The following is a 17,093-nucleotide window of genomic DNA, read 5'->3' as shown; positions in this document are numbered from 1 at the left end:
CCTTCATCAAATCATCTTTTCTTTAACACGAGAAAACTCAAACATAATGCCATGCTATGCCACAAAAGATGATACTATTCCACCACATATGAAATGCAATAAAAACATATATTCCATTCTTTTATTTATATTCAAGTTTTATCCTCTTATTAGGATAAAGGTTCTACGTTCAACTTAGCTTATGAGATTATAAATATATAATTGTACGGAATACCGCCCTTACCTTGGGATGTTTTCCTTTACTAAAGTGGCGATTCCACGAAACAACAAGAAGCACGAACGAAAGGGGGAGGAATATGTTGTTTGAGTCATACGAAGCACTCATTAGAACATGGGACAATCTTCAGAAAATGACTTGAGATTAGGAAGGGATATATGAAACGAAAAGAGTAGGTAGAATGATATTTACATCATGAAGGAGGGTTTTCTTTGATATTGGTTAATTATAATAATGGTGAGAGCAAGTAAATGAATGTTTCACTCCTAGTTGTAACAGACCTTAAAAACATAAGAGAGTAACTCATGCTTTGTTAATTTGTGTTAAGGAAAATTATTGAAGGATTAATGAGCATCAATTGAATTTGGAATAGTCACTCACAAGAGAGAAGGTCAAACTAGTTTTGGAACGGAAAGGGGAATATAGACTAAAGTAACCTTTCAATGTCATTTACTCTTGGGAAACAAACGAGTAATGAGTGATATCTTGTAATAAAAGGTGGTAAATGATAGTTTATGGCTTGTAATGACAATTTGATGCAAATGAACATCATAGACAAGGTTTCAGTACATGAGGAATAGAGGTATCGCGTAGTAACAAGGAAAGAAAATAATAGGTCTTTAACTTTTTGACTCGTGAAATTAAATTGAGGAATTAAAAACGAATTATCAACCCTTTATTCCTATAGAAAACATGATGGAGAAAAAGTGATATAATTAGGACCGACAAACATTATTTAGACGGTTAGTAGGAGAAAACCCTGGAATAAGAATAAAAGCATGCTCTTACTTGGTAAGAAAAGATTTGGTCCCTCTTCATTGTAACAATAATAAGATTAGTTACTAAGACTTATAGATTAATGAAAATAATCAAATACAATAACTCAGTAAATAATTAGTATAGTATTTGATCATGAAATATTTACTATAAAAAAAATATTTTTTTTTTAAAATTAAAATAAATAAAAATATTGCAAATAACATTTATAAAATATTGGGTCGTTACATTATTATCCCCTTAAAATAGTTTCGTCCTCGAAACTAGAAAGATAAAAAGATTCAAGTTGAGCTCACTCATTAAATAAATCATTAGAAAGTAAGAATGGTAGAAATGACTTTATTAAAGATATATTTAAGATATTTTAACACATAAATAGAAAAACAAATTATCTAAACATTAAAATAATATTCAAGGGTCTTACACTATAGATACAAAAACGGTTTATGGAAACTAGACAATAAGGAAAATATTAAGATAGAGTTTGCAAGAACATCTTGTGTAAAATCAATGAACATTTCTCTTTTAAATTCATTCTCAAAAATAACTTTTAAATAATTTTGAAAAAAACGAAGGAAAAAAACAAATTAGTTAAGCAAATCCTCTCAATGGATAACAAAATCATAAAATTTTAAAGACTACAAAAAATATCATCGGAAAATAAAACTCTACTTCTCCGCTGCGCACTCTGATAACAAATCAGTATGACAAACTTGGGTAGGATTTTCGATCATAGAAATAAAATTTTAGTATAACAAAAAAAACTAAATAGTTCCTAAGAATGAAGGTTTTAGATCAAATAAAAAAATAATCGATAGAAACTTCGATAGAAACTTAAAAATACCTTCGCAAAATAGAAAATTTCCTTCATTTTTTAAAAAAAATAAAATACAATAAAAAAAAAACACAATGTTATAACTAAATTGCTTTATGAAGATGAGGTCAAAATAGTTTAAAACATTTTGTATCTAGAATCAAGTTGTGTAGTAAAATCAAAAAAAAAAAAAAAAATTAGATGAGGTCAAACCTTTAAAATTTCAAACTAAGCTAAATACTGGAAGAAAAACAAAGGTCGCATGCTCCAATATCATGCCTTCTGCTACAACATGCACTCTCGCCGAGTTCTCATATGTCTTCAGGACTATTCACACTTCTGATGAAAACTTATGACATCTAAGATCAAGACTTCACGGACTAGAGTTTAAAGAACATACTCTTAGATTAAGGAAAACATTAAGACAAGGTTCTAGTGGTGTAGGGACACACCATCTGTAGAAGAGGTACAAGGAGTCATCTTAATTCTACTAGTTAATTGAGGCAGAAAAAGATCTTACAATCTAGGCTTAACTCTAGCAATTTTTCAAAAGTAACATCTAACTTGCAATCAAATATGTCTTAAAAGAATAGATCTTAAAGTCGATAACCATAACAATAATAAAATAGAGAACACATAAACAAATACCATGCACACAACACACAAGACATCCAATCATGCAACTTTTCATGTTTCAAATTAGTCACAATCACCAATATGATTAGCATACAAAATATACAAATTTTAATTTAATTCAAGCTCAACCATCATAACTTTCTCATTTTTAACCACAAGGTTCTATCATATTTATACTACATCCTCATGTCCAACACTGTTATTTAACCACTCTTAAGATCACTTCATTCCCAATACATCCTTTCACCGAATCATAAATTCAAATATTTTCTACAAATCAATTCATACAAAGTCTAACTTTATAAAAAAAATGGGTGATTTTAATCATCATAACTTTATACAGATATTTATCTTTCACGAAAACAAATCCAAAACAATACCATAAAAATATATAGGAAACTTGGCATGTAGCAAAACAAATTGAACCACAGTAAAAGAAATGCATATATCTATCAGAGAGGAGCCATAAAATCCTTCAAAAATTTTAACACTCCAAAATTAGAAAAATTAAGTTCATCGGTTGCCAGTAACACCACAAATAGAGTAGACTCTACTTTTCTTCTTGAAAAAATAATATTTCTTTAAGTCTTAACATTTAAAAATAATAATAATAATAATAAAACAAAGTCATTTTCAAATCAATAAAAAAAAAAAGACTACAATTTTCCACACTTAGATAACAGTAACAACCCTTTACCTCTACAGTATAGAAATTCCGTAATTCAGTTTTCTAAAATTCATTTTCTAAAAAAAATAAATAAATTAGAATGATTTTGTTTATAACCACGTATCATAGTAAAATAAATATATATCATCTACTAACCTTAAGATTTTATTTTCAAGCACTCCTAGTGATCTAAAAATAATCCTTTAGTTTATTTCATTTTAAACTAAGAAAATTGTTCTAAAAAAAACTAGTTTTCGAGTAGTAACCGGCAAAAAAAATTATACCTCAATCATTATGATAAGAGTATACAAGCCAATTTTACATCCAGGATAACTAAAGCATTTAACTACGTTGACAAACATTTATTTTATAACTCCCTCATATATCACTTTAAGAACTGCAAAAGAAATTAACTTAACTTACTAATAGCTGGTCAAAATATAAAAAAACATCTTTCTAATATACTTCAGATTTCAAATTTAATTCATATTATAAAATAAATAAATAATCAAAAATAATTTCAAGTATCAGAATCTCTCAACTTTAATTAGTTCCACAAATTCTAATCTCACAATTAATTCAAATTTAATTCTCAATTAATCCATTTACTCATATTTATATCAACATTTATTCTAAAAAAATCTTACTTTAAATTGGGCACATAATGATTCAAGTCAACAGAAATATATATATATATATACACACACACAGGTCTATCTTACAGAAAACGTAGAGCACTAATATAAGAAAATAACAACATCAAAATCAAAAGAGACAACAAACAACAAGCATTGATGTACAATATATTTCACTTTACACAAGAATAATAAAGATACCTTTGAATACATTCTAAAAAACTGACTTATTTGACAGTAAAATTGACACAATTTTTTTTTTTTTGAATTACTACATAAATCTTCCCTAAGAATTTTAATTATTAGAAAATTCATCATAAAAAATAATTTTCTCCAAAAAAGTTATAACACCAAAATTACTCAACAAATATTTCACACAAGAAAATAGTTTCTAACCTATAATCATTAAAATTACTCCCCGTAACTAAAGATTTTAAAAAGGATAAATCATAGTTCTACCAATTTAAAGTATTTCATTAAAGTTTCTTAACAACCACTTAAAAAAAAACAACAAAAATCACCAAAGTCATATTACAATAAGCATGGAAAGAATCATTTACCAATCACCATAATTAAATAAAATTAACCTCAAAGGATCCCACACACACTATAAGAAAATAATCAACTAGGAAATCAAACAAACACAAATCAACCAAGACATGCGTCATACTAGATCGTCCCACCCCAAAAATATTTGTCCGAGGATTATTGCTCTGATACCATATTGTAACGCCCCGGATTTTAATCCAAGACATTACCTAATATAATTCTATTCTTTAGAAAATATGAAAATATTTGCTTTTAAAAATAAATTAATAAAACAATGTCAATAGAAAAGATATCTAGAAGGTAACTATTAAAATAAAATATTAGAAATTATTCATTAAAATTGATTATTACAAGAAAACTAGAATGAACCTCAAAAATGTTTTAAATTACAATTTAAGAAAAACCCAACTTTATTTCCCCGCGCATGTACAAGCTTAACATCATTCCTGATTCAAATCTTCAAATTCCTCAATACCTAAAATGTTGGTTGTAAGGGGTCAGTATTCCTAAACCACAAAAATACAATCATATAGACATAAAAGGCACAAGATAAGAAGAACAATAAAACACTCACCACATAAAAGTCAAAAGCTCAATATAAATAACAGAAATCAAAATAAAATAACTTTATGCAAATGATGCATGAGATGCAACTAGACCATGATCCGGATATCGCCCCAATTGGCATAATAATATAATCGCCCCATTTGGCACCTAAAGACAAATCGCCCCATTTGGCAGAATAAGAAAATCGCCCCAATTGGCACACTGATAGATCGCCCCAATTGGCTCAGTGATAATCGCCCCAATTGGCACAATGATAATCGCCCCATTTGGCACCTATGACACAACTATATGCCATGCTATGCATGATGTATAATCTTTTAAAATCATTATCACTTTCACAACTTCGATCAAAATTCAAACTTTCTTTCAAAACCTTCATCAAATCATCTTTTCTTTAACACGAGAAAACTCAAACATAATGCCATGCTATGCCACAAAAGATGATACTATTCCACCACATATGAAATGCAATAAAAACATATATTCCATTCTTTTATTTATATTCAAGTTTTATCCTCTTATTAGGATAAAGGTTCTACGTTCAACTTAGCTTATGAGATTATAAATATATAATTGTACGGAATACCGCCCTTACCTTGGGATGCTTTCCTTTACTAAAGTGGCGATTCCACGAAACAGCAAGAAGCACGAACGAAAGGGGGAGGAATATGTTGTTTGAGTCATACGAAGCACTCATTAGAACATGGGACAATCTTCAGAAAATGACTTGAGATTAGGAAGGGATATATGAAACGAAAAGAGTAGGTAGAATGATATTTACATCATGAAGGAGGGTTTTCTTTGATATTGGTTAATTATAATAATGGTGAGAGCAAGTAAATGAATGTTTCACTCCTAGTTGTAACAGACCTTAAAAACATAAGAGAGTAACTCATGCTTTGTTAATTTGTGTTAAGGAAAATTATTGAAGGATTAATGAGCATCAATTGAATTTGGAATAGTCACTCACAAGAGAGAAGGTCAAACTAGTTTTGGAACGGAAAGGGGAATATAGACTAAAGTAACCTTTCAATGTCATTTACTCTTGGGAAACAAACGAGTAATGAGTGATATCTTGTAATAAAAGGTGGTAAATGATAGTTTATGGCTTGTAATGACAATTTGATGCAAATGAACATCATAGACAAGGTTTCAGTACATGAGGAATAGAGGTATCGCGTAGTAACAAGGAAAGAAAATAATAGGTCTTTAACTTTTTGACTCGTGAAATTAAATTGAGGAATTAAAAACGAATTATCAACCCTTTATTCCTATAGAAAACATGATGGAGAAAAAGTGATATAATTAGGACCGACAAATATTATTTAGACGGTTAGTAGGAGAAAACCCTGGAATAAGAATAAAAGCATGCTCTTACTTGGTAAGAAAAGATTTGGTCCCTCTTCATTGTAACAATAATAAGATTAGTTACTAAGACTTATAGATTAATGAAAATAATCAAATACAATAACTCAGTAAATAATTAGTATAGTATTTGATCATGAAATATTTACTATAAAAAAAATATTTTTTTTTAAAATTAAAATAAATAAAAATATTGCAAATAACATTTATAAAATATTGGGTCGTTACACCTTCCTTTATAATAAAAGCTATAGTTGTCAAGCTATCATGTTTGCCCTAATCACTAGCTTTTTTCCCTCCTAAGCATGTATCTGATCTCAGCCGTTGATTTAAATTCATTGCTAATCTAATCTCAGTCGTTGATTCAAAGGCTATGTTTCAAACTACTCATTTCCTCTCTCATACAGATATGTCATAATGTCCATTAAAAACGTAGTTAATGCTAATCAAATCACCATAACTCCCAACGATTACCATCTCCTACCATTGTCATCTCCCGCTAATCAAATCACCATAAATCTTAACGATTACCATCTTCTACCATTATCATCTCTCACCATTATCGTCTCCAACCATCATTTTTATCTACAGAAACTCTTAACGATTGCTAAAGGTGAAGTTTCCCCCAAATTTTACCACTAAAGTTATAGGAAGATATGCGTTTACCAAATTTTATCGTCTCCTAACTCTTAATGCTATCTGAAATAGAGTTATAGGAAGATATGCGTTTTAAGGTAAAGTTTCTCCCAAATTTTACCACTAAAGTTAAATGTTCTTTCTTCACAGTGCATGTACAAAATCAGGTTTGTTTCACTTGATGATTTAATCTTTTTCTATTTAAATAAGATGGACGGATTCCGTAAACTTATTCCGTAATCTTTTTCTGCCTAACTTCTAGGATGTCGGAGAACTGCAACCATTCTTCGTTGCCGAATAATTCTACGAGCTACCGGAGCAATGGCACTTGCTAGATGGTGATGGGAATACTTATAACGTCATGTTCAATAAATCAGTTTGTCGGCCGTTGTTGACAGATGGTTGGAGTGCGTTGCGATTATTCTACGAGTTTCGTGGAAGTAAGATTATTGCTTTCCAGTACCTAGGTGGAAGTAGATTTCAAATCTTTGTTTTTGCTCATATTATTACACTAGCTGATTATCCACCCTATCATTCCATGAGTGCGGCAACATCATGTTATTGTACCTTTGAGGTTCCTATCGTTGGATATGGATCGACGAAATCACCGAAGGTTGTTTATTGTTTTTTTGTTGCTATTCAATTAGATATATGCTATAATAAACGATTTTTGTCTGTCATTAATAGTTTTTTTTAGGAACTACCTGATACTTTTGGCAAATTCCTTAGAGTTAAACATCACGATTACGTCATGTTGTGTGGACCTTATGACAATATAATTCCTGTGAGACTCAAATATACAGACGACCCCATACCAAATGTGATGTTCGGAAAAGGTTGGACGAGTTTTTGTGCTGCCAATGGTATTGAGGGCAGAGACGTGTTGATTTTCAAGTGCAAGTGCGTCATGGACAAAAAATATGTTATCGTATCCAAGCATTGATAAACACATGACTGGAGTTTTTTATTAGTAATAGTTTAAGTTTTTCTTTGAAAGAAAGAATAATTTAGTTTTTATTTTCAAATATTATCAGCTTTGCATAGGTAAAAAAAGGCAAAAAAAGTATGTAGTGCGGTTTATGTTATTGTCTTTTCAGTTTAGTTTGCTCTCTTTTTCGTGCCGTAGCATCTTTAATTTTCTGTTTAGTGGCAAAAATTATATTGCATCACAAAAAAATTGATGAAATCGTAGTTGATTGCAATTGAAAACTTTTATGCAGTATGCGCTAATTGCTCTGCCAATTACTACGTATTGAAAGCATTTATGACTGTAATAATGATATTAACAAAATACTTTCTTAGAAAAATACATTTATTTTGCACTAATTGCTTTTATGTCTGCAATAAATAAGAATTACTACCAATATAATATTATAGTCATTCACATTAAAAACACGCTAGTGAATAAATAATTTAGTGGATGTCCATCATTAGTCTTCCACCTTCCTATAAATGAATGGGTGGTTAATGGTCCTTAATTACTTTGATCATTCACTTACTCATTTTGTGTCCTATAAATAGGACTCATATTTTAGTGTAAAGACACACTTGTGAAAAAAATAATACACAAAGCTTTCATCTTCTTCATCTTTGATCTTGTGCTTTTAGTTTATCTTATAACAACTTGAGTGCCCTTACAAAATAAAAAATGTACTTCAGGAACCTCAGTTCGACCCCTGGCCCATTTTTTCAATTTTAAATGATGTTTGGGTCTAGTCAACACATGAGCAGCATGGTCAACAAGACTAATGGAACCTAACGGGTCAATTAGATTTACCGGTTCGAAGCCGGTTTGATGATGTCCCCCCATATTAAAGAGAGTGAAAAATGAATGAAGAAAGCTACAATGATCGCAAACATAAATGAATAGTATTTGGGCACACACATCAAAAGATTTTTTTCATAATAAAAAAGAAATTGATAATAAAATGATTTAGTATTTTGAGAAAAAAGTTTTTTATGTGTTTGACCAAACACTTTTCATTTATGTTTGTGCCCATGCAAGAATGCCTCATGAGTATTTATACAAGAAAGCTAGAATAATGTAAGCTATAGTAGATGGAAAACACTATATTGTAGCTAATCACTCTAAACCAAGTTGCTTGGGATGCAAGTAATTTCCTCAATATGTTTATTATCCAATACCCCATGTCAATTATTACTCCCTCCGTTCTATAACAAGTGACCCTTTTTGTAAAAAAATTAATGTCCTAAAATAACTAACATATTTCACTTTCTATTACATTATTAATTATTTTTTTCAATTATAACTTTAATCAATGCTACTTTCACCATTCCTAATTCAATATTTCCCACTTACATTTATAACAATGATGAATGCATCGATACTTTTTCTATTTCCTTCACTTGCATGTGAAATGAACAAATAGCTCATTTAATATTTTAATTAGAGAGTGTTTTGTTTTTTTCTTAATAAGAGCTTATCGAAGAAAACAATCTTCTTACAATTTTTGCTTTGCATAAGAAAGAGAAAAACACTAAACCCTTGCCTCGGGATCGGCACAGCCATATTCATCTGAGTTTTACAAACTGCAAACAATTTCTACAAGATGACTATTGATAGCATCCAGGAAGAAGTCCAGGTTAGCTTATCTTGGAGTAATCCTATCAATTGTATCTCTATTCTTAATTGCGTTGCTTTATTGGTTATACTTTTTCTTTTCTTTTTTTTATGAAGATTTATTGGTTATACTTTGAAACGTATTTCTTAATTTTTGTATTTCTATTTATTGAAAAGACCAAAAGAGTTTGAGGTTTCTGACTGAGCAGAAAATTATGGGGGAAGATAAGCAAAAATGGAAATAGGGTTTCTGACCTCAAGCTCTTTTGGTCTTCCTAATAAATAGGGTTTCCACTTTTGGATAGCCAAGACAATTGCCATAAGTTCTTTTCATACACTGATTTCTTTTGAGCCCTGTAGGAAAGAGTTTGACTCATATAAGCAACGGTGCGCCCTTGCATTAGAGCTGCACCTATAGGCTATACCCTTACCTGATGCATCAGTCTCCACAATGAATTCCTTGTCAAAATTAGGTGCTGCCAGAATCGGAAGCGTAGTCATGGCTTGTTTCAGCTGCTCAAAAGCCATTTGAGCTTCCTCATTCCAAAGGAAGCCGTCTTTTTAAGCAACTGAGTGAGTGGCCAAGCTATCTTACCATAATTTTTTACAAATTTCCTATAATAACCAATCAAGCTCAGGAAACCCTTAGCCCTTTTATCTCCTTGAGAACTTGTAGGATCTCAATTAAGTGCTTCTTGTGCAGCTTCTCAGTAGTAGTACTGTATATTAATATATCGTCAAAGAAAACCAACACAAACTTCTTAAGGTAGGGCTTCAGAACCTGATTCATCAACGCTTGGAAGGTTGATGGGGCGTTAGTTAACCCAAAGGGAATTACCAAGTACTCATAGTGGCCCTTATATGTCCGAAACGTTGTTTTTGCAACGTCCTCTTCTTTCATTCTGATTTGGTGGTGGCCTGATTTAAGGTCAAGTTTAGAAAAAAATGACAGCACCTCCTAACTCATCTAACAACTCATCAATGACAGGTATTGGAAATTTATTTGGGACTGTTATTTTGTTGAGGGAGATACCTGTTCTATTTCAAAAATGAAATAGAAAAGATAGTCAGGGAAATGCTGTTATTTTACATGGTGCATAAGTTCCTAAAAATGGCTGCAATATTTCCTAGACTAGCTAGCCAGTCCATTCCTAACACCATCTCTGTCCCTCCCAACTCCATTGAGAAAAAATGTTGTTGAAATTCTGCATCTTGAATTTTAATTTCAAATCTCTGCATACTCCATTGTTTCTTGCCTTTTCTCCCGTTCCTACTTCAGTCGCATACACAGATGTGTCTATCACTTCCATCCCCATTTCTTTCACTAGTTTTGGTGAGATGAAATTGCTCGTGGCTCCAGAATCAATGAGAGTAAGCACCTTCCTCCCCTCTTTTTTAGCCCATACCTTGAAGGATTTTTTTTTTTTTTTGGTAGTGCTACCTTGAAGGATTTGTTAGTGGTAAAAGTTTCCTTACTGTGCAAAGAAAGTTGCAAAGTCTCCATTTCGACTTCCTCCACTGCCCCTTCATCTTCCTCATCTTCATTATCCCCTTCAGATTCACTGCCACTTACTTCACACAACCAGAGCCTCATGTGCTTGAATTTGCACACATGCTCCCTTCCCCATTTCTCACCACACTCGAAACATAAACCCTTCTTGCTCCTTTCCTCCAACTCTGATGGGCTCAGCCTCTTTTCCTTGCTACCTTCACTTTTCTCGTGGTTTTTTTCTCCTCCCCCAAAACTGGGTTCGGAATACTCCTTGTCTCTACTGAATTCCCCAGGGCTCCTAAACTTCGTTCCCCCTCCTCTATCCTTCCAATCCCCCTTCTCCCTACTAGTGATTCCTTTCTTTACCAACGCATCATTTTTTTCCTCAATCAATAAAGCACGATCCATTAAATCTGCCAAATCCTGGTGATCATACAACTTCATTTCAGCTTGTATTTCCTCTTTGAGTCCGTCGAGAAATATACTATCAAGCATACCCTTTTCTTCTCTTCGTAGCGGAGCAACCAGCATTTCGAACTTCTCGCGATAATCCATCATTGTTCCTCTCTGTTTCAAGCTCAGTAAAGGACCTAAGGGGTTATGTAGTAACCCTGGCTGAAACCGTCATATCACTGCCTCCTTGAATTCCTCCCATGTTCTCAATGGTGTCTTATCTTCCCACCACTGAAACCAGTTCAGCGCCTTATCTTCCAATGCGATCATCACAGCATCCAACTTGTCATGTTCACGAACCTCGTTCAAACTGAAGTACTGTTCCACCCTGACCATCCATCCATTCGACCGACGTTCCCAAAAGGAGTTGATTGAGACGTTGTTTCCTGCGGCTGTTGTGTGTTAAGATCATTCTATTGCTGCCTGCTACTCAAAGCATTCCGCCCAATCACAGTTGGCGTCTGCCTCACAACATTCCAAACTAATTCATTTCGGGCTACACAAACATGCCACCGCAGAACAGCCACTCTCTCAGTTGTGTCGCAGCTTTCATACCTGCAAACGTCAAACATAAACGCTGCCATATTGTTAAACCTACCCAGCCGTTGAAGCAATATTGTGGACAACCCAGCCCAATACCAGCTTTCCCGAGTCACATCACATTCGACAAACACATGCCAATCAGCCTAAAACGTGTACTGATATTTGATGTTTTCTTCCCATGAGTTCAAAATTAATTAGATCAGTATACAGTTAATTGAATTCTCACTATTCTTTTGAATTTTTTAAGGTATATTTGACATAGCTTTGTCTTTTACAGTTTTAATTATTCATGTTTACTACCCTTTTTTTACAGGTTCATGATCATGAACAAGACCACCTTGAGTTTATAAAGGGCGAAAAGATTGCTGAAGAATTTGATTATTCAGATTCATTTGAATTTGTTCCACCTAAGTCAGCTTGTGTAGAACAAATTCAAGAAAGGAGGAAGAATCTACCAGTTTATAAAGGGCGGGATGACTTGCTGGAGGCTATTCAAAACAACCAAATATTAATTATTGTAGGAGAAACAGGTGCCGGAAAGACTTCACAAATTCCTCAATATCTGCATGAGACAGGGTACACAATGACTGGAGCCGTTGCGTGTACGCAACCGGAGCGCATGACCACCATTTGTTCAGCGGTTAAAGTCGCTCATGAAATGGGGGTTGAGCTGGGAACTGAAGTCGGATATTCAGTTGCTTTTGAAAGTTGTTGGACACCAAGGAGTACAATCATCAAATATATGACAGATGAAAGGTTATTGTGGGAATTTTTGGTCGACAAAACACTGAAGTCTTACAAAGTTTTAATGATCGATGAAGTTCAACAACGATCAATCTCAACCGATATTCTTTTAGTGTTAGTCAAAGAACTTGCTAGTAAAAGACCAACACTTAGGGTTTTGATATGTCTCTCTTCAAAGGACATAAACGAGATAATGACGTTTAGTGACTTCTTTGGTGAGGCCCCGATCGTCGAACTTTATGCGAGGTGCAGTCCAGTTGATATATATTATATCAATGAACCTGTTGCTAACTACATAGATTCAGCTATGACCACAACTATCCAGGTGCATCTCTCCGAACCTCTTGGAGATATCCTAGTTTTCCTTGTTGACCAAGAGGACATTGAACATGCTGAAGAAGTGTTGAACCATAAAATTAGAAGCTTGGGGATTGGAATTGGTGAATTGGTAATATGTCCTCTGTATACTAACCTTCCGATTGATCTACAAGATAGGATATTTGAAGCCACGCCTAAAGGGTCTCGCAAGGTTGTTCTTGCTAGTAATATTGCAGAAACATCCTTATCAATTTATGGAATAAAGTACGTTGTAGATCCGGGACTCTTTGTGGAGCAAACTGGTCAACAAGTTATTGTTGGACAAATCTCAGCTGCCTCAGCATATAACAGAGCTCGTTGTTCTGGAAGAAATGGTGCTGGCAAGTGTTTTCGACTCTATACTAAATCTAGTTCTTTTAAGAAGATAATCACGACACCTGAAGTCGAGCGTGCTGACCTCACAACTGCAGTTTTGTTCCTAAGAAATATAGGCGTTAAGCATTGTGAAACCTTAGCTTATATGCCCGACTTACCAAATCTGAAGTTATGGCTTTCTATGGAACTTCTATATGCTATGCATGCTTTACATGATAATGATGTGATAACAAATAGAGGAAAGAGGATGGCATTTTTCCCAATTCATCCAATGTTATCAGAAATGATATTGGCTTCGGCACACTACAAGTGTACAAAGGAAATCGTTACTATTGTTGCGATGCTTTGTGTTGGCAACTCAGTATTTTGTCGTCCAAAGGGTAAAGAAGAAGAAGCCGACAATGCGAGGTTGCAGTTTCACACCGGAAATGTTGGAGACCATATAGCTTTTTTAAATGTCTACAATTCATGGATGCAGAACTTTTACTCGGCAAAATGGTGCTATGATAATTACATTCGAGTTAGAAGTCTAGAACGGGCTAGGGGAATTCGTTATCATTTGGCTGATATGCTAGAGATACTTAAGGTCAAGCTTACAAGCTCTAAAGATGTTGCTGCCATTACAAAATGCATAATATGTGGGTTTTTCTCGCATTGTGGACAACTACAAGAGGACGGTACATCATACAAGAAGCTAAAACACCCAGCTTTAGGGGAAGAAGATATAGACATATCAAGGCTTCGCATACACCCTTGTTCAGGATTGGCACAAAAACATCCTAAATTGATTATCTTTCATGAAACATCTGACCAATATATTCGACATGTCACAGAGATTGATCGCGATTTGTTTGTGAAGATTGCTGGAGGTTATTACAATCATCCACCTAATTTGTGATGAAGTATTGTACTTAGTTTTTGAGATATGTTTTCTTATAAATACAATTTGCATTTTTAAGACAGGTGTGAAGTTTGTTATTTTTTTAATTCAAATGACATATCAGTTTTCGTCAGGGCAAGAGAATCACAATTTGAGTGTGACATTATGAGAATACAAACTCTGTTAAATCACGACAGTAACAGTATGAATGTTCACCAAAACCTTTTAGACATATCTTGCTATTAGTTCAATCTTACTGATGGAAGTGATTCTATAATATAGTGTTAATGGCCTTTCTTCGTCATCTTCTGGTTCACCTTCTACTTCTCCTTTCACCGATGACTTAGATAAAGTTTTTGGTCTTGTTTGTTTTTGTTTATTCTATTTTATGTGGTAGCTAGTTTGCGAATAATATAATTAGTACTCTCCATCTTAAATTATACGACGTTTTGAACATTTCACACATGTTAAAAAATGTAACTAATTTTGTGTCGGAAAGATATATTATAAGCTGTTTTACAAAATTGTTTTTAATAAATCATATAGAAAAGATGAATGAAAGAACTGAAACAAGAGAGAGTAATAAATAGTTAAGAATATAATAAGAAAAATAACATTAACGTAACATTGATATTGTAAAACAACATATAATTTATGACAATTTTTTTTCTTCAAAACGAAATATAATTTGAGACGGAGGGAGTAGTAGTTATTATAAGTAGATTTAGACCTAGGTGTGATACTGTATCTTTTTTGCATTTTATGTTTTGAAAATATATATTAAATGTTTCTTTAAGAGATTAAATGTTCTAGCTATATATCCAAACACATATTTGGGCTTGATCTTTGGTGAATAACACATGGAAAAAGTAAACGACATGATTTAACATCGTAAAACAACATAATAAGAGAAGTGACGAAGAATAGGAAGGTGTTCAATAGGTGTTTTTAAACTTGATCCAGCTGATCTGCCAACTGACATATTTCTATCGACAGGGCAACTGAATCAAGTTATGTGTTACGACCCAATCTCAGGTCATGACTGGCGCAAAGCTAATAACGACTCGTTATAGGTTTAGCCAGGTAAGCCTAATATACTATATTATATACACTTTTTTAAAGTACAAAACAACTGAAATTTGACACTTTCTCGTATATTTTCATCGCATCCCATGGTACGAATTTACTATCAATAAAGTATATAAACTATCTCCTCATTTGTACAACTCAAAATAGAAGAAAAACTTTTATTCTTACAATCGTATCAAATTAAAATCACAATGACCATCGATCTAGATGGAGACCTATCACAAAGATTAAACTTTTAGGTGGATATGAAAAGACAAAAAAAATAATTCTTATCTTTTGAAAATGCACTCATATTTATAAAAATAATTACAACATTCGAGATAACACTTTTCGATAAAATGCGCATCATGAACCATTTGTTAGTCATGCACAATATTTACCAACACATCTATGATTAAAAATTGTTAATAGACTCATTATTTATCATACAATATATCTCATCATACTATATGCACATAGACCGCATTATCTCTTCGTTGTGACGAACAAACTTCACATAGGCCGTATTATCTTTTCGATACGGCAAACGGTATCACTTAGACTACGAGCACATAGCACGTAGACTGTATTACCTCTTCGTTGCAACAAACAATTTCTAGTTCTAATACTATAAGTAGTTAGCTCACATGCTTCTCTCTTCGTTGCAGCTAACCGTATCAATTTCAAATACTACGAGTACTAGGTCATAGGCTTCATTCTCTCTTCGATACAGATAACATTATCAATTTCAAATACTACGAGTATTAACTCATAGGTTGCATTCTCTCTTCATTGCGGCAAACAAAAATATCTAAAATTAAAAGACTAATTTGACGATAAATTAAATACAAATTATCAAAATGGTCAAATTGTTCGATATAATTCAAAAGCAGGGTCTCCTTTGGGAAAAGAAGAATATTCTACAGATTGATAAACATAGAGTTTTGGTTCATAAAGAACTAATTTGATTAAAAAAAATGATTTTGAAAAGAAAAAAAATTAAGACAAATTTTTTGGAATAATACCATGGAAAAAAAATTAAGACCAACAATTTGGAATATTATCAGATATGTATATATTGACTTTTTTTAAGGATAAAGAAGAATATGTTGATTTTTTTCTAGGGAAAAGGAGAATATGTTGATTTTTTTTGAGAGAGAAGAATATATTAATTAAGACCAACAAATTGGAATTTTACCAAAAACGTATATATATTGATTTTTTTTAAGGATAAAGAAGAATATATAGCTTGCTAAAAAAAATAGAAGAATATATAGTTTTTTTTTTGAGAGAAGAAGAATATATAGTTATTTTTAGGTAAAATTATTCTCTTGGTTCCTTAATTTAATTTCGTCATTTTTTTCCACATGATTTTTGATAAATTTGAATATGATTCTTCAAAATTAAAATCTATGATTTTATTTTGATATGAGCTTTTAGTGTTCAAACCTATAGTCTTTCACTTTTATTTTCATATGAATTTTGAAATTAGGTTTTAACGCTACAAGTGCGATTTTTGTCAAAAAAAAAACGCTAAAAGTACGATTGAATATAAGAAGGAGGAATGAGGGGGTGACGGATCTGGATTTATTTCTCACGCAGTAATTAATACCGGACATTTATTTGAGATAAGAAAGTTCAGATAAGTTATAACATAATTAATCAATCACGATCGTTGATTTGAATCGTACGGATGCACTGCATCAACGCAGTTACAACACCAAATCCAATTCCAGAATGAGGATAGTAGCCGGCGGCGGTAAGTGAGTTTCGAAA

The 17,093-nt window shown here is 32.6% G+C and overlaps 2 protein-coding genes across 3 annotated transcripts; both read left to right on the top strand.

The window, feature by feature from the left end:
• Window positions 1–7,224: 7,224 nt before the first annotated feature.
• On the top strand, window positions 7,225–7,806 carry LOC146918358 (uncharacterized). The gene is made up of 2 exons (XM_085722041.1): window positions 7,225–7,476; window positions 7,561–7,806. Exons 1-2 carry the CDS (start codon window positions 7,225–7,227, stop codon window positions 7,804–7,806), a joined length of 498 nt encoding a protein of 165 aa, XP_085578167.1.
• A 1,473-nt stretch (window positions 7,807–9,279) lies between these two features.
• LOC146918357 (putative pre-mRNA-splicing factor ATP-dependent RNA helicase DEAH6) lies at window positions 9,280–14,382 on the top strand. 2 transcript variants are annotated; one of them, XM_085720019.1, is made up of 2 exons: window positions 9,280–9,466; window positions 12,246–14,382. In XM_085720019.1, the coding sequence occupies exons 1-2, from the start codon at window positions 9,434–9,436 to the stop codon at window positions 14,265–14,267; spliced, it is 2,055 nt and encodes a 684-aa protein (XP_085576145.1). In that variant the 5' UTR covers window positions 9,280–9,433; the 3' UTR covers window positions 14,268–14,382. The 2 variants fall into 2 exon arrangements, with proteins under 2 accessions (XP_085576145.1, XP_085576146.1); XM_085720020.1 differs by having other exon boundaries at window positions 9,384–10,432.
• The last annotated feature ends 2,711 nt before the right edge of the window (window positions 14,383–17,093 follow it).

This window comes from Medicago sativa, chromosome 6 (assembly GCF_051527215.1).
Source record: "Medicago sativa cultivar Bolivia chromosome 6, Bolivia_mono, whole genome shotgun sequence".
In the NCBI taxonomy this organism is placed as follows: Eukaryota; Viridiplantae; Streptophyta; class Magnoliopsida; order Fabales; family Fabaceae; genus Medicago; species Medicago sativa.
Note: the sequence above shows the minus strand (reverse complement) of the source record. Positions and strands in the feature narration are given on the sequence as shown.